The 23,058-nt window shown below is 35.6% G+C and overlaps 1 protein-coding gene across 3 annotated transcripts in view; it reads right to left on the reverse strand.

Annotated features, from left to right (window-relative positions):
• The window catches only part of rump (heterogeneous nuclear ribonucleoprotein rumpelstiltskin), an 83,660-nt gene that overhangs the window by 57,210 nt on the left and 3,392 nt on the right, over positions 1-23,058 (reverse strand). For all 3 annotated transcript variants that reach the window (XM_089108224.1, XM_089108232.1, XM_089108216.1), the window contains exons 2-5: positions 12,601-12,815; positions 10,780-10,934; positions 6,008-6,259; positions 3,052-3,208 (exon numbers count right to left, since the gene is read on the reverse strand). In XM_089108224.1, coding sequence (XP_088964350.1) covers positions 3,052-3,208; positions 6,008-6,259; positions 10,780-10,934; positions 12,601-12,815 — 779 coding nt within the window. The remainder of the gene's footprint in view (positions 1-3,051; positions 3,209-6,007; positions 6,260-10,779; positions 10,935-12,600; positions 12,816-23,058) is intronic.

Below are 23,058 nucleotides of genomic sequence, written 5' to 3' on the forward strand. Positions count from 1 at the left end.
GATTTTATTTTTCATTTTGTTACTTTCTCTCTTCTCTGAGTTTCGTTTGTCATGTATAGCCAGTGTGGTCTAAGAATGTATATGCGAGCAGGAAGGCCCATAAAACGAAAATTTATTACAAATGAGGATTCTCTATTTTGACAAGGGATTACAACAACTCAAAAACCTTAAAAGACAACTAAAACCTTGAAGCTTAGTAGAAATCCTTGTTATAAATTGGAGTTGCTTTAATAACCAAATATCTGTGAAAAGACATTAAATCGCGTAAAGAGCAAAAAACTGGTAATTGGAAAAATATTTGTATATACTGAAAGAAGGGATTACAAGAATTCAAAAACCTTAAAAAAGAAAACCACAAGGTTGAAGCTTAGTAGATATTGTTGTTAGAAATCAGACTTGCTTTAATAATCAAATATCTTTGAAAAGGCCGCAATCTGAAAAGACAGCAAATTGTCTCAATTTGTCTAAGGTTAGAAGACAAGCGACAATGAGAATCCGTATATAGAAGCCGGCCGTGTGCCGAGGCCTAGCGGCGAAGCCGCCGGTTTCCCTGTGCTATATATACATAGACATTTATATAAATGTATATAAATGTTATATGCTGTTATATGAGCATATATGTATATATATGCTCCTCCTCTGTCCCAATTTATTCAAACCCTCTCTCTTTATACCCTCCTAAGAAGTTGCTATTTCACGTTAATCCTTTCTTACCACCTCCTGTCAACCCATTCAGAGACGACCTGCTTTCCGTTTGGCCCTAAATGGCTGGTCGAAAACGACTACTACCAGTGAGACTACGGGTATTCATGTGAAACTTTCAGTGAATGGTTGGAGGGACGTTGAACAAAATCGAAATACAACAAATGTGTGCAGGTTGTCAAAGAGACATATCGGTAATGCACCAGGAACAGCTTAGAGCATTAAGTTGAAGCTTTCAGGGCATTTTGGGAGGGATGTTGAGCTAAATAAAAAGCACTATGTACATGCGGGTTATCAAAGGGGTGTTTCAGTGATATCCAGCAACACCTTAGGATAGTAACCTAAAACTTTTAGGACTACTACTATTACTACCACTTTTGCCACTACTACTACAACTGCTGCTACAAAAAATGCACTATTGAAGTAAATCAGAACAGTTTTAGTGCATCCGGATAGTGAAAAATTGCATAGGCGGGATATCTTAGGACTGGAATGGGATATAAAGTAAAAACTTTCAGGGAAAGTTTATGTTGTTATAAACGGCTGAGGGTATTAAGTTGAAACTTTCTAGGCTACTACTATTACTACTGGCACTAGTACTGCTGCTAATACTGTTGAACTAAATCAAAAGCGTTGAAGTGCATCCAAATGGAAATTTTCAAAATAGAAGAGAAACAATGTCGAAAATGAGGTATTAAGTTTAATATTTTAGAGAAAGTTTAGGAGGGTGCAAAACTAAATCAAAAGGTACTATGTGTACCCGGACTGTTCAGGTACGTTTTGGTCTTTAGGAGACACAGCTACTGGTAGCCCTACTCCTCTTTGTGGTATTTTCTGCTCGTTTTGAGTTTGACTTAGTTATTTATTGTAATTTATGTTCATTTATTTGTTGATAGTGATTTATGGTAGATTCACGCTTGAAAAATTATGTAACTTTATTTCTACTTATATTTGGTTTAATATAGCTCTTAGATTTTCTTTGAAAAACTTCTTTTGTAGAACAAGATTTTTAAAGTTAATACGATACAATGATGAGCCTTCGCTGAAGCTCTTCTATTGGTTGAATCAGACACTTGCTCAAAATCTTTAAAACTGAGGACTAAAGGGACTGATCACTCAGTGACAATTTGGTATACGATTCCCCGCCTTTCTAAAACCACACTCGGCAAACCAACTAACATTAATTTGCAGTGCTTCTGGTCCACAAAGTGTCATGTTTTGAATAACATGATGTAAAGACGAAAGTTTACTTACGTAACGACTTTCTTCCGTCTATTAAAAAATTGGAAGTGAAAAAAAAACCTCAGAAAGACTTTTGGATTTTACAACTTCAAATATTGAAATTAAACTGTGGTTTTGAAAAATCTAATCAAAGGATATGGACTCTATATGATTTATAAGGCACACAAGATCAACAGAAGCGAATCAGTTCTATTATTAGGTTTTGGGGGACTTGGTAACGGAGTCAGATGAACACGAACATTAAACGCAAGACAAGTCAAAACCCTTTCAAAGATAGACATCTATTTCAGTGGAACAGAGACTTTCTAGAGATATACATTCATAAGTTGCTCACGAAGCTATTAACGGCATGCGACAGCTTCACCTCAGTGCAAAAAACATTAACCTTTCATATCCCATTTCAAACAGGTCAGGATTCGTATTAACAAAATGACTCAGTTTAGTCGTAAAATCCTTGCTTAGGAGGACAACACAGGAGTATTAGATTTACAATTCTGTCTCCATATACTCGTTCTGCGAAGTGACCTTATAAGGACTACCATAAATCTAAAAATTATTGCAACAAATAACCAAATGTAAAGTGCATTACATCTCCACTTTCTAGAGATATACATTCATAAGTTGCTCACGAAGCTATTAACGGCATGCGACAGCTTCACCTCACTGCAAAAAACATTAACCTTTCATATCCCATTTCAAACAGCTCAGGATTCGTATTAATAAAATGACTCAGTTTAGTCGTAAAATCCTTGCTTAGGAGGACAACACAGGAGTATTAGATTTACAATTCTGTCTCCATATACTCGTTCTGCGAAGTGACCTTATAAGGACTACCATAAATCTAAAAATTATTGCAACAAATAACCAAATGTAAAGTGCATTACATCTCCACTTTTACTATTTAACCAGGAAGGGTAGTATCAACTAGATGTCAACAAATCCAGATGTCAAACATTAGACAGCTACCCTGACAAGGTAGTGGGGACACTCCTGCCAATAAATCAAAATTTCTCGTCTCTAGGTACGTAGCACTGACAAGCGGAAACTCATCACAGCACCAAAAAAGTAGCAACAGCTCATCAATCATAACATCAGAAGTCAACTTACATATCGCTTGTACAGCTTCAACGGGATGGTCAAACTCTATGATTGCCCATCCTTTGCTCCTTTTAGTATCTCTTTCTCGTGCAAGGTCAACATCACGAATACGTCCTGCTAATTTGAATACTTCCTCCAGCTTCTTTTCATCAACTTTGAAATCCAACTAAATAAGAAAAAATTACATGTTTTTACATAAATGGGACAAAGTCCAAAATATTTTAAAACCAGTTTGTTATATAAACTATTATATAGATTATAATTGACTGAATTTGTCCAAAAACAAAAACACTAAAAGATGGAAAAAAAAAGGAAAGAAAAATATGATGACGAAAAAAAGCATCACTTCTTAAGGAGCGTTTATCATTAAGGGAATTAAAAAAAACAAAAACAGCCTTGACATTTTATGATCGTCAAACACTATATGGTAGAAGATTTTGGTTAACTATTTTATATATTTTAGCTCAGTTTTGCGAAAACGATCCGCTCGCTAGTCGGCAAAGCACGACTTGCAAATAAATACACTGGACCCTGAATACCTAATTTTGAAACCTGATTTCAAATTATTAAGGAATCCATTAAAAATTTTTAGTCAAGTACCAAAGATATATAAGATAGAATAAACTTTATATTACTTTTTAAGTAACCAAGCATCACAGACATTACTCTAGCGTTGACTATAGTAAGAGCCGTTAAGCTTCAATGCATACTTTTATTTCTTTCCAGAGCGACTTCATATGGAAAGTGAGGTCATATAAACTCGGAGGGGGACTCATTCGATTGGAAATTGAAAGTTCTAGTGTTCTTTTTATAAGTAAAAAATGATCGAAGGTAAACCCTACGCCTCCTATATCCTTCTTAACTGCCTTAACCCTGGAGACATTTGATCAAAATTTTGATAGTCACTTTGTTAAAAATAGTCTTAAGCATCAAATACTTATGCCTCCGGAGATGACAAGTTCCCCACTGTATATAGGACACAGGCTGTAATTCAATCAGGTTGCCCATTATATACATATAGGGCTACTTATTGGAAAAGGGGGCTTGTTTGATCCGGGGTCTCCAAAAAGCCTTAGGGCACTAAGGTGAAACTTTCAGGAAATATTCAGGGTGGCGTTGAACAAAATCAAACCACATTATATACATACTGATTGTCAAAAGAGCTGATCAGCAATACCTCAGGAACGGCTGAGGGTATTCAGTTAAAAATTTTTAGTGTATGTTGAGGGGGGTGGGTGGTGAAAAGTGATCGGAAGGCAACCAAGAAACCACTGCTCTTTTAGATCTCCCTCTCCTAAATATGTTCGATCCTGGGTGTGTCCAAAAAGGCCAAGGTATACTACAACTAAAGCAACAGCAACAACATTCAACTATGATTGCTTGCGATTTCGACTACAACTACCTGTGACTGTGACCACTTGCGACTGCGACTACTGGCGACAGTGACTTTGATTGCAACCACTTGGGACTACCTACGGCTGTAACTACTTGTAACTGCAAATACTTGTGACTCCGACGAAAAACACTTTTGAAAAGGCTTCTTGGAACGAGCATGAGGCTCCAATGCACTATTTACTTATTATTCTTTTGTTTTCCAGAGCCACATCACATGGAAGGTGTTGTCAGAGAAACTTCGGAGGAGATTCGTTTGATTACAAATTGAAAGTTGTAGAACCATTTTGAAGAGTCAAAAGTCATTGGAAGGCAACATGCCCTTTTTAGCTGCCGTCCTCCAGACACATCAGATTTAAGTTCTAAATTGTCGTCTTGTTCAAAATAATATAAAGGTCAAATAAATATATCTCTGGGAATGAGAGAACCTACCCAGAGCCCCTCGGACAAAGGATGGAAGTTATGCAAGTTGCCCACTGTTTACATACAGGGTTGATTTTTTGACAAAGGGTGACATGTTTGATCCTTGGTCTCCAAAGAGACTTAGGGTATTAAGGTGAAACTTCCAGAAAATGTCAAGACGGATGTGGAAGAAAATCAAAGCACCCTAAGTGATACAGATTGTCAAAAGCTAAGCAGTTTTTCAAAGAAAAGTAAAGAGTAATATTGAAATTGAACATTTGCAGAAACTAAATATCTCTATCTCCGGCAAAAATGAGAGAAGCTGAACGTTTTTCTAAGATTTCCACGCAAGTATTCATTGGCTTTTAGTTTTCTGTCGTTTATTCGGATCTCTTATCCAAGATCTACAAGTTATGGCACGACCACCCGATCAATTCTAAATAGTTTGACCATAAAAAATAAAAAAAAATATAAAAGACGAGATATGGTGATCGATCAAGCTACGAAATCCCCTCAGAATTAATGATATACAGACGGCTTCAATCAATTATAAGAGAAGCAACCAAATCATATACAATCTCTCTTAAAACGCTATCTTTACAAAAGTAGCTCCCTTCTCAATTAATCTTATCTCGAACAACCGATATGAAAAAAAAATACTCCAAAAAGAAACAACTACTGTTTCTGGCAAAAAAGTGTCATAAAAGTATGTGCGCACGGACTGCATATAAGAGAGCATTCATACTATGGAAAGAACTATCTGTTCAGGGTAATTTTTTTTCTGAAAAACAATAAAAATACACTGTATTCTGATTTTTTGGGCTAAAAGATAATGCGGCTTGAAAATTCCATTATTTTGGCATTTTAAATTACCACTATTGTCACTACACCCCTCTGAAATGGAACTGTTCACGGAACTAACTCATTAAGCATTTATTTAGCAACCTCAACAATTTGGTAAAGGGATATATGATTTGCAACAGCAATAGTTTCGACAATATCTAAAATAACTCTTTATTTCTTAATTGCAAAATAAAATAAAAAATAAACTGTTTGTGCCAACAATAACTCTGCTTAATTTTCATTTTAGTTTTCAAAAACAACTTATGTTTAGCTTAAATAAAAATAGATAGGATGAGAGTAATCTAAATACAACGAAATTAAAACTTACATTAGCAACAAAGACTTTGCTTGTTAAGGGTCCTCTTATTCCCAAGCTATCCAAGAACTGGGGATTCAGTCCATATGTGTTGAAATTAGCAAGTGGCCTAGGTACGTCCAAACCAAGTGCAGGTCCCGGAAGACCCATGGGCCTCCCAGTTGATGGTCGTCTGTCTCCAGAGAAAGCTCTACTGTCTCGACGATCGTCATTGCGGCGTCCTCGAACTATGTACCCATACTGATCACGCTCTACGTCCCGGTCCTATTTTAGAATATAAAACGTAAATAAAATTTTTGAAGAACAGGCTACAGCACATCATATTCCCAGTATTTAAGGCTAAATAAAATGAGATTATGGTTATAACAACAATCGCTAGAGATACATTCATTTTCTCTGCCAGACATAGGCAGATTCAAAAAATAGACATCCTTATACAATTCTTGGGACCTTAGAAGTTTGAACTTTTTTTAAAGGCAAAGGCAAAAGCATTGAACGACCACTAGATCACTTGAGCAGTAGATGAGAGATGAAGAAATCTTCTATTTTTAGGGCTCAGAATTTACCTATATTAAAATACGCCCATACGAAGCATAAAACGATATAGAAATCAAAACTAAGTTCATATAAAATAATGGGATAGGACATTCTTGGGTAATTCTATAACTAGTTTCTGTGGTTTTTACATACAGACAATGTCATCTGCTGCACAATTAATTTATCAGTTTATTAATCATACCCAGAAATGTCATATAGATAAAGTTACACTAACTTTCAACCACAGTATATATAATTAGCAGTATGATCTTTCCCTATCTCACCCATTATAAAAACCCGGACCGAGGTGCGAGTGCTCCAGAGAATGTATAAACAGTTTAGCTTTTGCTTTGAGCCAATCTGTTAGACGATTTTCCGGCAACCCAAGAAAAAAAAAGTCAAGGTAATAGGTCAAACACTTTCAAAATCTTTGCCATTGTCCTTTCTTCCCCGGGAAGGCCCCCAAAACCATTAAATAGCAACTCTGGTGGCAAACAGAGTATTTATGAAATATTGACTAGTCCTGTTTCAGTATAGAATTCCAAATTGAAATGGTACTCTCGGATTAAACTAGCACATAAAACCCTTCAATTCTAACTATAGTGAGTATTGCAAGTTATATATATAGAATACTATTCTAGGATGCTCACGTTTCAATTTTAGCCTCATAAATACCAAAACTCCAAAATTAGAATTTGATGTCTAAGTTAAGTTGAAGTTAGAAAGGGTACTTGTGTGATATACCCCCTACCTAATATTCTTCTAATACGCTTCTCTGACGCTCAACCCTAATGAAATATACCATAGAAAGATAAAAATATAAAACGGTTCGTGGTAACAAACTGTAAGTAAGGAGCGACCCGGCTCACTAGTAACCGAGACTCTAAAAAACAGGGTGCCAATAGATACATCAAAAGAATCAGATTTTCATGCTAATTTCAAATATATAAGCTTCATCAAGTTTAGTCTTTACCCATCAAAAATTACACGCCTGAGAAAATTTGCCTTATTTTTGAGAAAAGGGGAAAACACCCCCTAAAAGTAATATAACTTTAATCGCGCATCAGATTCAGCATACCACAGAACCTTACGATAGAAGTCTCAAGCTCCTATCTGCAAAAAAGTGAAATTTTGCATTTTTGCCAGAAAGAAGATCACGGATGTGTTTATTTTTATTTTTTTTCAGGGGTGATTGTATCTACCCAGTGGTCCTAGAATATCGCGGGAGGGCTCATTCAAACAAAAATTAAAAGTTCTAGTACCCTTTTTAAGTGACCAAAAAAATGGAGGACAACTAGGCCCCCTCTCATGCTCATTTTTTCCCCAAAGTCACCTGATCAAGTCATTTTGTTCAGCATGGTCGAAAAATACAGTAACTATGTCTTTGAGGACGACGTAATCCCTAACAGTCTCCGGGGAAAGTCTACAAGTTATGAACTTTGCCCAATGTTTACATATAGTATCTGTTACTGGGAAGTATACAGAAGTTTTCAGGGGTTTTTTTTTTCTGGTATTTGGGGGCGGGGGGGGGGAGGGGTCTGGGGTTACGTGGAAGGATCTCTACACGGAGGAAGTTTTTATGGGGGAAGGGACATTGCTATGAAGGGGGCGCTAAATTTCCCAGCATCATTTAAAAAAAAAGATCAGAAATTAAAAATAACAAGTTTTTTCAACTGAAAGTAAGGAGCAACATCAAAACTTAAAACGAACAGAAATTATTACATATAAGATTGGGTTCGCCCCGTAGTCATTACATCACTCTTTACGCTAAAGTTTTTCTTTGTACTTACATCAGAGCTATTTATTTTAATTAACGGCCTTTTTGTTTGAGGGGTCATTCTTAAAAAATTGGAACAAAATTTGAACTTTAGCGTAAAGAGCGAGGTATTGACTAGGGGCGAACCCCCTAATATATGTAATAAAAATATACGAATTTTGTTACGTAAATTAATTCGTAAGTTATGTCATATCAAAATTTCTAAAAAGCCATCTAGCCAAGAAAATAAAAATAAATTAATATACAAATTTTGTTTTAATTATTCATGTACGGTGAGCCAAAATTAAAGCTGCATTAATTCAAAAACGTTCAGAAATTAAATGAAAGAACATTTTTTTTTTAATTGAAAGTAAAGAGCGACATTAAAACTTAAAACGAACAGAAATTATTCCGTATATGAAAGAGGCTGTTCCCTCCTCAACGCCTCGCTCTTTACGCTAAAGTTTGACTCTGTATCACAACTTTATTGTCTAAAACATTAAAAAACTTAAGCGTAAAGAGCGTGGCGTTGAGGAGGGGACAGCCCCTTTCATACAGAATAATTTCTGTTCGTTTTAAGTTTTAATGTTGCTCCGTACTTTCAGATAAAAAAAAATTGTTTTATTTTTGTCTAAAGTATAGCGTGTCTGCATGCCTAATGTGTTAGGTACAATTATTCTACACATTATGTAGTAATAATTACTTTCTAATTTCAAGTTGTCCAAATACTTTAAACGCCCCCCCCCCCAATGGGCGCCCATACGCTGAATTCCAGGGCGGACAAACCTGGTCTAATTGGCACTTTTAATGCTATGTAATAGAAATCTCAGAACAAAAAATAAAACTAAGGCAGCATCAATCAGCCAGGGGGGGGGCTGTCCCCTTATGGGCGCCCATGCCTCCCCCCCCCTAATGTGTAAATATATAGCCCAAATTATATATTTCCCATCAATTCTGTCATTTCTCTTTGTCTTGTCTCAAGCTAAGGTGAAAGAAACTAAAGAAAAAAAAAACGGTTCTATAATGCTTCAATGAATGAACAACTTGAGTGGTAGCGGATTTAGCATACAAGCACCTTAGAAAGTATTTATAAATTTGACTGATGAAGAGTTTTGTGGGAGAAAAGATTGTAGATTGGAAGCTATGCAGGAATGAAATCAAACAGTTTGTGATAACGAACTGTAAGTAAGGAGCGATCCAGCTCAATAGTGACAAAACTCTAAAAAACAGAACGTTGATACCAATAGATAAATCAAAAGAATTGGATTTTTATACTGATTTCAAATGTGTACGTTTTATTAAGTTTAGTCCTGCCCGTCAAAAATTTTGAGCCTGAGAAAATTTGCCTTATTTTCGATAAAAGGTGGAAACACCCCCTAAAAGTATTAAAATCTTAATGAAAATCACACCATCTGATTCACCGTATCAGTGAACCCTAATGTAGAAGTTTCAAGCTCTTATCTGCAAAAATGTGAAATTTTGTATTTTTTGCCAGAAGAAAGATCATGGATGCATGTTTATTTGTTTTTTTTCCCCAGGGGTAATCGTATTGACCCAGCGGCTCTAGAATGTCGCGAGAGGGCTCATTCAAACGGAAATTAAAAGTTCCAGTGCCCTTTTTAATGACCTAAAAAATTGGAGGGCAGCTTGGCACCCTCCCACGCTCATTTTTTTGCCAAAAGTCACCGAATAAAAATTTGGAGATAGCCATTTTGTTCAGCATAGTCGAAAAATCTAATAACTATGTCTTTGGGAACGACTTAATCCCCCAGAGTCACCGGGGGAAGGGCTGCAAGTTAAGAACTTTGCCCATTGTTTACATATAGTATTGGTTATTAGGAATTATAGACCTTCTCAGGAGGGATTTTTTCTGGTGGTGGGGGGTAGGGGAAATGGCTTACGTGGGGGGATTTTTCCATAGAGGAAGAGAACTTCCATGAAGGGGGCGCTGAATTTCCCAGCATTATTTAAAAAACAATCAGAAATTAAATAAAAAAAGTTTTTTCAACTGAAAGTAAGGAGCAACATTAAAACTTAAAACGAACAGAATTTATTATGTCTAAGAGAGGTTTCGTCCCCTCGTCAATACCTCCCTCTTTACGCCAAAGTATTTTTAGTAATTTCAGAAGAGCTATTTGTTCTAATTAAACAGCCTTTGTGATTCAGGGGTCATTCTTAAAGAATTGGAACAAAATTCGAACTTTAGTTAAAGAGCGAGGTATTGATGAGGGGGTGAAACCCCTCATATACGTAATAATTTCTATTCGTTTTAAGGTTTAATGCAGCTCCTTACTTCAGTTGAAAAAACGTTTTTTTCATTTAATTTCTATAAACAAACTAAAAGTTACTAGCTCCATAATACAACAAATAGAGGTAAACAAGCCAATTTTCAACAGCAAGATGATTCAATTCTAAATATAAAACAAAAGAACTGTGGATTAACCCGAATGAGCTAGGAATGTAAAAGTTGAAGTAATACAAGATACAATACCTCTTTAACAACAAGCTTTCTTCCATTAATATCAAAACGATGGACTTTTTCTAAAGCCTGGCTTGCAAGAGCAGGTGTTCCAAATTCAACAATACCGCACCCTCTTGGCTTTCCGCTTTCATCATTAAATAGCTCAACATAAGTAACATCTCCAACTATAAGAAAATAATAAGCGTATCATTGTATAGCCAATGCGTATCCATATCATTTCTGAGAGAAGAAGAATTGATAGAGATTCAAAAGACAAGATATTTGCTTGACATTAGCTGAATCCCCAGCTCCCTCTAAAAGTCTTTGAAAATAATATGACTAATCCCTTAATTTAAACTCCAGATTTACGATATGAGCATTATACAAACCCTAGTGTAAATTCTCTTTCTCATCTGTGAACATATACATATACTTTGGAGGCAGCAGTCAGGAATATTTTCTAAAACATGTCTTATAAAAAATGTCTATACACTTGAAAAAAAAGAAGCAAAGATAGATTTGGTATCAGATCAGATTTTGCTATTGGGCAAAAAAAAAGCGAAAAACGTCTATAAACACATAAATGAAACCAGTCCAGCAAAACTGTATTTGAAGGGATGCGTTTCCAGGCATTTCTTTCCTAAACTCTCAATGAGAAGGCTGTTTTGGATAAACAAATGGACGAGTTCCCCCTTCTCTAGCAGAGAACAAAGATTAATTTTTCTGTGGTTTATGCACACCATCACAGATTCCTAAAATTCTAACCTGAGCTACAAAAGAGAACTTAATTTGATGATGGGTTAAAGGAAGCAACATAACTTTAAACCTGATAGTAAGCAAGATAAACTGTAATTTGCACTAACATATAATGATACAATATTTCAAGGAGTTATACAATCTAAACCACTTATGGTGCTGAACACCAAATGAGCAACCCTTGTTAAAGTTAATCCAAACTAAAAAGCAGAAGTGTGAAAACATAAAAATGAGATTTTTATTTTGATTATAAATACATAAAATTAATTGAACTTAAAGTCTCAAATTCAAAGACAGAAATATTAGAAAAAATAAAGTGTTTTTAAAAGGGAAAAACACCCAAAAAGAGGCACAGTCTGGACTTACAACATGAAAATCAACAGGCCAGAGGATTCACTAGAACAGAAACTTGGGTACTTGTTAATAAAATTGCATTACACAGCATTTTTTTTTTTAGGGGGGCGGGGGGGGGGAAATTAACACTCACTGTTTCACATATTTTTTTCCCTGTGTGTATGTAGACCCACATTATATTTTATTTTCACCATATATTGGTTGAGAACAATCCTGATTTCCATTGAAAAAAGTTGTAAGTGAGAAAGATGTGAATTATTTTGCAAAGAAACAATTCTAGCATTTCTTCCAGAATGCAAAGAAAAAGAGTCAAAGTTTTGAATGGCTGTAGAACCATAAGCAAATATGGTGTGTCAAGAAAAAAAATATGATTAGTTATATCCATGAAATGAAAGTCCTGTAAAGTGCCTTTGTTTTCTGTTCATTTTATATGAAATGATCAATATGACCTATCTTTAAAAGGGTAGCTCACATTATTTTTAGGGCAAAAGGGAAATACAGTAAAAGAAAATAACATTCTTGTATGAAGGTTTCAAAAGTTATACTCATAAAATCTTTTGACTGGTTTTCTTTTTAAGGGATAATGAGAGTTACTTGTTTCAAATTATATAGACAATACTGAGCATCATTAAAAAAAAAAAAAACTCTGGTGAGCCAACAGGGTTGTCCATTACTAGCAATAGCTTTCATACGCCTATAACTCTTACATTATTGTAAATATTAGAGAAAAAAACAACATACTTTCTTTTCTAAAAATGTCTTTCAATTCTTGCCATTTAAACTCATATGGAATGTTTGAAACATATACTCGACAGTCTGCATTTCTTCCTCTTTTTGAGCTTCCACCACCAGCTGATGAAGGGTTTGACCGGTTTCGTCTTTCTCTATCTTTATCTCTGCTGCCCCTGCGGTCATTTCGTGGAGATCCTCGGTCATCATCTTGTCTTATTGGAGATCTAAAAAAATTTAACTAGTAAATGACAGCAAATAGCAATTACATGTTGAAGCTAACTTCTGTCTAATGTCTGCTGAGAGTGGTAAATCTTATAGTACTAAGAGTAATGGAAGCCCTTGCTTCTATGTAGTAGCATGGCTCATGGTTTTTTACTTCGTTAATTGGATCATATTGGTATAAGAGGTAATGTTAAACAACCAAATATAAGTAGAACAATAGGGAAATATTTTCTATTAGAAAGGGGAATACAAACTTTAAATGAATATTTCGACCCTATATCCAATGGCTATCCTCAGCAAAAGAAATAAAAAAATATAAAGGAGACTCACATTAAAAAACAATCATTAAAACTAAAATATTCCTAGCATCATTACTTCAGAGAAGTTCAACCAAGACTGGAACATCTAGTGAGGCGAAAAAAGGCAATTCATTCAAGTGAAATAAAAATAGTTCAAAAAAAGATTTCGATACTAATCTTGTCTTTTTGGCAGCTAGCCTAGAAGGTCTATCTGTAACAGGTTGATGGGTATTGTTTACTGATTTTGTAATATAATTTGTTACATCTTTTTTTAAATAATTGTTAAATTTGTTCAATTGGCTACTTAAAGCAGAATCAAAAGAAAATCTATTCAAAATTATAGATTAATCTATCAAAAGAATAGATGGCAAGGTTTTAATGTCCTTAGTTAAACTCTGTTTTGAGTTCTGTAATTCTTTTTATCAACAAATAAAGGGTCTACCAATGGGGGCCCCTCTACCAGGATTACAGGCGAATATTTATATAAAAAAAAAAAAATTTGGTTTTACATTCAAAATTTTAAACACATCTATTGGGGGCATTACATGGATGATGTAATATCACTGGAATTATGGGAAAGATAAGCGCAAGAGCTTTTTAGATTAATTAAACCTTAATACACAGCTACAATTTTATCAAGAAAATATCTAAAGTGTTTAAGGTATTGTATAAATGGCTTGCAAAAAAAATGATAATACAACTACTACTAAAAACTCACTGCACCACCAAGGCCACTTAGGTTGCCCTTAACCTAGAAATACAGTAAAAAGTGGGGTGAAAAACATGAAAAAACTACTAATTTACCTTGGAAATTGAATTGCAAATAAATTAACCCACACAAAACAGCAGATATTTTCATTATAAATCAAATCACCCCCCCCCCCAAGTTAAAAGAGGTATAATAACCTCCATTGTTGATTGTGCCCTGAACATTTGCACTGAATCTTGCATCACAGATGACAAAAACTTTATTGGATATACTTTTTTAGAAACGGGTATCCTATTGTCTTTATTAATAATACAATTGGCTGTAGACTGGAAAGATACTCCTCTAAAATCAAGGATCTTTTAACATGTGAGGCTCCCACCAAGCTCTCAAGCATAATCTATCTTCCATATATCCCTAAAATCCCCACAAATTAAAAAAAAAAAAGTCTGCAAACAAAATAATCTATGTAGTATTTACTAATAATTTTAAAATCATGAACATACTTGAGTCTGGAAAAGATAAATCCCCAGTTACTTGCCAAAGAGGCATTTACCTAATACCATGTGACTGCAGCAACTACTATGTTGGTAAAACCCATCAGAATTTATAAAAAGGCCTACAACAGTGCAAAGACGATATAACTAAAGCTTTAAATATAATAGTACTAATATTTCTTTTGATTCACCTTTAAAAGCAGTAATATTTTTGATAACCCTAGCCATCAAATACTTTTTGAAGAAACTTCCCTTATATCTGCACTGAGAACAGTTTCACTCAAAATATATTGCAATGAGCTCCAGTTTGCCCTAAAAGGACTATGAAAACAATGTAGTAATTTATGCTCAAGAAATTTACTATTATAACATAATACACCATAGTGATGATAAATTAGTCCCAAGAGTTTGAAGATGATACACCTATTGCTCAAAAAGATGAAAAAATGGAAGAGTTTGTATAATATATCCAAATGACAGAAGAGCAAACCAATAATTGGATGGGTGCCAACAAACTATTAATTATTATAAAGAAATGTCACGTTTCCATATTCTTAAAAATTGGAAAATTATGAAGTTAATTCTCAGGAATAATTGCCAAGAGAAAATATGTTGAGATCAGAAAATGGATGTGCTAAATATTTAGGTGTTTATATAGACACAAATCTTTTATTTAAACACCTGGCAGGAATGTGTGGTATGTAATTTCGAGAAACTCATATTCAATGTTGATCAACAAACCCAGGTGACGTTGTGAAATTTAAACTGTGAACTATTGACTCAAACTGAGTGTCTAAGATATTTTTCCAATTCTAGTGTGTTATTTTCATAATCATTAGACCCTAAAGTGTTAAATTATAGTTACTCACCTTGGTGTTTTATTCAGTTTATGTGTTTCCCAACTAATAATATATAAATTTAATTCCCTGGAAATTTTATTATCTACATATTTTGAATTTTTACTGCAGGTGTTGCCAACACAATTCCTTTTGGCCGAATTTTAAAATCAAGCCACCACAAATTGCAAAGCGCCCGAGAGAAAGCCCAAAAAAGAATGTGGACAAGTGCATGCTCTGTAAACTGGACCTTGATGAAAATTCAAGTGCGCTGAATTGCGACAATTGTGATAAATGGATGCGTTGTGTTTGACTGAACATATCTGACAATGAGTATGCTCTGCAAAATAAAATGGACCTGTCCACAGTGCAAGGTGGCTGCTCCTGCAGTCACAACTATGCATTCTGCAGCTACTATCAAAGACATTACACAGGTGATCTCACAAGCTATGTCAAGCCTCCAGGCAAGTCTCTCAAACATGATTGTGCAATCTGAGACCACACTTAGAGCAGAACTCAGTGCTATCAGGGACAAAGTGAACAGCATTGAGGCAGATTTATCATCCAAGCACAATGCTGCTAAAACTAAACAAATTGTTCAGGCAGAGGTCCAGACTCTGAGTGTGAACCTCCAGCAGTCCCTTGAAACAGAAGTACAAGAAATAATCCATGCCAAAAAAGATTGCAACATGCATAAGAACAACATAGTTGCCTACGGAATTTCAATATCTAGCACAAAAGAAGATGCAAGTACTGTCCAAAACTTCCTGTCTAGCAAGTATAGAATTGCATGCGGTCCCTTAAGTAATGTTTGACACTTAAATGGGCAGTGACAGAACCATGGCACCTAATACTCCTCTGCCACTGTTGTTCACTGTGTCCTTCCAAATCAAGAAGCAAATTATGAAACTATCTTTTACTAAAAAGGAGGATATCCAGTTCTGCCATGGCTGCTCAAAGCAGGACCATGAAAAGTAAAAGCAGCTAGTCAAAAAATTTAAAGAATGCACTGCTGCAGGTCAACAAAATCTTGGCATACACAATTTCAAAATCCTGAAAAAAAACAGTCTGTCTACATCTGCCCTGATGCAGATGTAGAACCCCAAAAATCAGACTGTATACATAGTGTAAATACTAGTGTTATATCTAGTTAAAGACAATCAACTGTTTCTAGCACTAATTTATCCAAATCTGAAATGAACTCTGAAAGTTTTTGGACTGCAAATTCATCAACGGCTGCAACAACCTTTGCCTCACTAGACAACCACATGGATAAGCCCAATTGCCAGACCAACCACCAAAGTAAGAAAAACCTACAAAGAGTAAGTCCAACTTTTTTTGCTCTTATTACTAATGTTGACCAGCTTACTAACAAACTGAATGAGCTGAACATTGTTTACTCAAAAAATTACAATCTGGTTCTTATGACCAAAGTTTGCCCAAAGTCTAGAAGTATTAAGTTGGCTGAATCCCATATTAAGTTCCCTGGATATTTTGTCATATCGAATTTAGAGTCACCAAATTGTAGACATGGTACATTGGCACTTATCAAAGCATCCTACAGTGCCCAACAAGATAGTATATCCTGCAACTCAGATTATGTGGAAGCTATATGATTTGATCTCACTGATCACAACAACATGGTGGTAATTCGAATAGGCTGCATATATAGGAGCCCCTCTGCCCCAGATCAGCTTGAAACAGAAAGAGTGATTACAAGTATGTTTTTTAAGGCAACTGCAAGCTTCAAAGGGAATTTGCTGATAGCTGGGGACTTTAACTTCTCCACCCTTCACTGGAGAGAAGGCTTCCCATTTGACCCTTTCCAGCAGGATAGAAGCTCCTCTAAACCTTTCTCTAAGTGCCTTCATGATCTGATCTGACCTCAGATAGTTGAAAAGCCAACCAGGCATTGACCTTCTCAGAGACCAACCCTCCTTGATTTGGTATTCCTTAGGAATAAAAAACAGCTACAAAGCATAAGTTATCACCCCCCTTTAGGCAAAAGTAACCACCTTGTCATCAAAGTCAATTTAGCCTTACACAAGATAACAAACAATTATATCAAGAAGACTTACACTGACTATGCAGCAATCAAAGGAGAGTTGAGTGGTGTGGATTGGGGGTTTTTGCTTCAAGAAGAGGTGGATCAACAGTGGATCAGATTCCAAGAAGAGCTTACAACACTCCAGAAAAAGCACACATCTACCAAACTTGTGCCAAAGCCCAAGACACTCCAACACATGACCCCTCAGATACCTACAGAAAAAAAAAAAAAAGAAGCCAATACTGGAACAAGGATTATAGAATGGGGAAAGATTATCACTATGAAAAGTTTGCAAAGGCTCAGAATAAACTACGAAATCTCACAAAAACAACTATATTCAAACTTTGAGTCCAAGCTTGCAGATGATAGCAAGAGAAACCCCAAAATTTTCTGGAACTATGTATCCAGCAAAGATCATAGTAGACATTCAATAAAGAAATCTGATGGCATGGAAACTATTGACCTATGAAAAATTGCTGAATTACTCTCCCCAACAGTCCAACATACAGTGTACTGAACCTTATGCCACCTATCTTGATTACTCTGGGGTCTGTTGCAAAGCAACTTAAGTGCTAGATGTTAATAAGTCAGCAGGGCAGGATAACATTCGCCCAAGGCTCCTAAAAGAACTGGCTAATGAGATACCAACTCCATTATGTCAAATATTTCAGAAGTCCCTTGACTCAAAGACTGTGCCTTTGGATTGGAAGAGGTCTTAAATTACATCAATATTCAAGAAAGGTGACAAGACAAATGCAGAGAATTATTGGCCAATCACCTTAACCTCAGCTGTAGCAAAAACCCAAGATTGCATTGTGAATGCCAAAATTCTAACACATCTTCTGTCCAACAGTATACTGTCACTGGACCAGCATGGCTTCCTTCCAGGTCAGTTGAGACCAACTTACTTGCAACCTACAATATTGAGACCTTCTGGAGAGAGGATTACCAGTTGACCTTATTTTGCTTGACCTCACCAAAGCATTTGACAAGGTGCCCCACAGACGCCTGAGGGCCAAATTAGCAGCAGTTGGCATCCACAATGATGTAGCAGAATGGGTGATGAATTTCTTGACAGACCAAGAGCAACAGGTCTGACTTTTTACCAATAATGGCAATAAAGTATTCTCCAAACCATGTGATATTGTCAGTGGAGTTCCTCAGGGTACCATCCTAGGCCCCACCCTCTTCCTCATTTACATAAATGATATGACAAAGGAAGTCACAAATAATATCATGCTTTATGCTGATGACTCCAAGCTTTTTGGACCAGCTGTTCAACAAGGCCTGCAATCAGACCTCCAGAAAATCCAGAAGTGGACCAATGAATGGCTGCTCAGGTTTAACATTAATAGATGCAGTGTCCTCCATTGTGGCAACAACAATCATCACCACCAGTATACCATGCATGACCAGAAGTTGCAGTCTGATATTCAGCTACAAACCAGTCATGAAGAATGAGACTTGGGAGTACTTGTTGATGAGCAACTGAAGTTCCATGGGCATTGGCAACAAGTTGTGTCAAAAGCTAATTTGAGTCTAGGCCTGCTGAAACGCACTATCACCAGCCACTTCTGTACTGTCTTCCTGAAACTTTACAAGGCTATTGTTAGGCCATTCTTGGACTTTGGAACATGCCTGACCTCCCCCTTCCTACAAGCATGACACCAGAATAACTGAAGGAGTTCAAAGACATGCCACCAAATGCATCACAAGTCTGCAAAATGTGCTGTATGATAAGAGACTGGAACATCTAAAACTGCCAATGCTGATCTTCAGATGCTGCAGATGTGATATGATGCTGACCTACAAATATAATATTCAACCAAAAAACACCCTCATCACAAAACATACAGGTCAATACAACACTAGAGGACACTTACAGAAGCTAGCAAAGCAAAGAGTGAAGACCAGAATCCACCAACACTTTTTTACCAAGCAATTTCCAACAACTGGAACAACCTCCAAGACAAAACCATGACTGCACCCACTAGTGCCTCTTTCAAGTCAGGACTTGACAAAGAATGGAACAACAAGCCATGGAAATATAAGCAGGACAGTCCATCCCTCTCAGCTGCCAACTAATGCAACATCACTGGGCCCATTTCACAGTGACATTCCAAATTAAAATCATTGATGTGGAGCAGAACAGATCCAGCATGGACCTTATTTTACTCCAAAGTGCAAATTAAGGTAACTTTTTAATATTGAAAAACTGAAGCACTGCCACTTTCCCATAAAAATTCTTTAGATCTTGTGTTTTCTGCTTATTCAACTCCACAAACAGTACTATTGGTTGGTCCAGGTGTAGTTTTAACAAATACAGATATTTCAGATAAAATGACCAAGCAACCATTAAATCTGATACAAGAAGTCAATTTGTCATGATTCTATAATACCATCATGTTTTTCAGAACTATTTTTACAGGTGGAAATGCACAAAAAGAAACAAGAGGAAAGGCAACTCTAGATTCTGCCCTTTTAGTCTGATTTATTTTTTTTAGTCTGATTTATTAAGAAAAACAAGTTTTTTCAACTGAAAGTAAGGAGCAATATTAGAACTTAAATGAACAGAAATCATTATGTATATGAGGGGGTTGCCCCTTTCTTAATGCCTTGCTCTTTACACTAATTTTGTTAGTACTTTTAAAAAAAGCTTCTTATTTCTCTAAGTAAATGATCTTTTGTTTCACAAGTTCTTTCCCCATTATCTCCAAAGACATAGTTATTGGGCCTTTCAACTATGCTGGACGAAATACCTATCTCAAAATTTAAATTGGACAATTTTGGAGAAAAGTGGCATGGGAGTTACCCTCCAATTATTTTTGGTCACTTAAAAGGGCGCTAGAACTTTTAATTTTTGTTAGAATGAGCCCTCCCACAACGTTCTGGGCCCATCAGGTCAATACAATCACCCCTGGAAAAAAAAAATAATAAACATGCACCCATGATCTTTATTCTGGCAAAAAAAAAAATCCACATTTTTTGCAGATAGGAGCTTGAAACACCTAAAATAGGGTTCTCTGATATGCTTTATCTGATGGCGTGATTTTCATCAAGTTCTTATGACTTTATGCAATTTGCAAATTGTTTACTTGCAGGACTTATTAAGGAAAAGCAGACATCTGATTGACATTTTGAGATACCTATTTTGGCTTCTCAATTTTGCATGCAAGGTGAATCCTTCAGACAAAAAAGGCCTGAAACAACAGAACAACATCTGACACTACTTGATAGGCTCTTAGTTTCAGATGCAGGTTAGAATGTTCTACTTTATCAAGTGCTTTTTCCTTATCAAGCATGAGAATATCTATGGGTTTACCAATTTTCCAAAGTTTTGTAATAATATTGTAAGATTGAATCAGGCCAGTTTCAACACACCTGTCTTCATGCAAACCATGTTGACCATCAATTGGTAATCTTTTACTTCCAAAATGATTTAAAATTCTCTATGCTGTCCATGTATCTTTTCTGGAAGATAGATTTGATCTATGTAATCTTGCTTCAAATCTTGAGGTAGTTTTATCCTCTCACTTGCCATGCAGAAGGTGGAAGTAACAGCATTTAATATGTACTGGGCAGTTTCTTTAAGAAGCCATGGATGACATTTATCTGGCCCAGCTGCTTTAATTGCATTCTGGTTTTTAGTTTTTTTATTTGCATTTTGGTAACTTCATAAAATTTATGCTTAAACATGCCTTTGTATGAAAAATAGTGCTGCCATTGGGTATTTTCATGTTAGGTATAGCTCAACAGGATGGATTGGTCTTAGAAATATACTGCCAAAACATTTTAGGATTTATTTAAGAGTCCAAGGCAATGGCTTCTTCATATTCATAAACAATCTTTCAGGCCATGTTCTGGAACTTATTTTGGTAAATCTTTCATAGTGATTATGACACTTGCATTTTATTTTTTTATACCAAGCCCAATTTTTTTTCTTTCTTGCTTTTTTTACACTGTTAGAAAGGTAAGGGATGGTTGGTCTTTCTAACCAATAAATCTTGGTGTGTTTTGTTTCCAGGCCAAGCAGAGTTGATTTGAGGAAATTCCAATTACCTTCAATATCCCTACTGTCAGTTACATGGCCATTCTAATCAATTTTTCCTGTATCTTCACAAAGCAATTTATAATTAATGAAAGTCTTCTTAACCTTTATTATTATTTCATTTGCTAATTTATTTATTTTATTCAATACAGGAGAAAGCCATAGGCTTGTCACAACATAATGGTAATTCTATTTGAAATACAAACATAATCACTGGCATCAAGGGGCATGAAGTATATAGGTGTAGTTATCTTTTCAGGATCATTGAATATCAAAAGATCAAGCAGTAAAATGTTTTTTTAATTTCTAAATCTAGTGTGCTGCTTGATAGCTTGGTAAAAGAGGTTACTAACAAGGGTTTGAGTTGCTGCACAGGGAGGGTGATAAGCAGGATACCCAATACCATCAGACCAACTAACCTTAGGCATGTTAAAATATCTGTAGATCAATAAGAGAACTTCTGGGTAATCAGCTTAATTATTAGGTCTAGCAAAACCAAATGAGTCAGTTTGATTAAGGGCAGATAACTCCTATATACCATGGTGATATTCAAAGACTCTTGCCCAATATGGAGCATAGCAGCAATATGTTCAAACTAAACATAATTAGAAGGAACATTAGAAAGGTTTAAAATTTCTACCTTTAGTCTATGTTTGGTGTAGATTGCAACTCCTCAGCAGCACTATTACTATTTGGATTACTCCAAAGGGCATATCCAGGTATTTGGATATGAGCATCTTCAAGCTGAGCAACAGAATTCTTTAGACATACTTCACAGAGACATAAACCATCCACAACAATCTTGGACAATAAACTTTAAGCTTGGCAAGTCTAGGCACTGGTGTATCTACATTTATTGAGAACAAATAGAGAAATTGTTTATCATCACTTTTCTTCAGGATTCTGGTGTTTGTCCTATCACTGTGTGCAAAGTTTCTATTTCCTTGAACTTTGACATCACCTTCAGGTGATGTAAATATTGTTGCTGTCAGAACTAGCAGTGACATGATCAGTCTTTGAGACAGAATCAGAGTCCAAAAGTGAAAAGAGAACTGAACTCAATAAGCTTTTTCTAGTTTCATAAACATCTACATTGCTATTTAAGCTATTTACAGATGATGGGAGGGGCTTTAAGGGTAAAATTCTGTTTTAGATTTTTTGCTATCTTGGAAAGAGATTAGGTTAGGAAAATGAAACTTTCATGGATGGGTTTACAGATTAAACTATGTCCTGGGAAGGTATTTTGAAGTATTTACCTCTATTCCTTCTCCCTTGAGAGGGCAGTGGCCTTTGATGACCTATAAAAATCTTTGAGTTATAACAGTGAAACCTTGCAAAACAGATCTTCTGCTTAAATAAATTACAACAAAACTGTTTTCAGCTTTACAACTTTGCTCAATCCCAATTTATGAGGTTTCAAAGATCGACAATTACATTAACTAAATTTAGAAAAAAAACTCATTGATATGGCTTAAAATTTAACTCAAATAACAGGAATTGCATATTCAGAAGTAAAATCAGAGAAATAAAAATGATAACTTAAAATTAAGGTAAAATATTGTTTTGTCAAAATTTCAATGGGTAATAGATAGACCTGTCATGTAAGCAAAATTTTAAGACTTAGAAATCAGCAAAGGGTTAACACAGTAGCTTGGCAATACCTTCCCAGAGTGTTTTTGGTCCTGGATCCATTACTGAAAGTTTCATTTTCCTCACCTAACCCCTTTCAAAGATAACAAAAAGCAGCTAAACTAGAATTTTACTAGTTAAACAATCCATGAAGACAGAGTAAGTGTTACCAAGGTATTGTCA

This window comes from Artemia sp. Qi Xiang Cuo, chromosome 1 (assembly GCF_049724085.1).
Source record: "Artemia sp. Qi Xiang Cuo chromosome 1, ASM4972408v1, whole genome shotgun sequence".
In the NCBI taxonomy this organism is placed as follows: Eukaryota; Metazoa; Arthropoda; class Branchiopoda; order Anostraca; family Artemiidae; genus Artemia; species Artemia sp. Qi Xiang Cuo.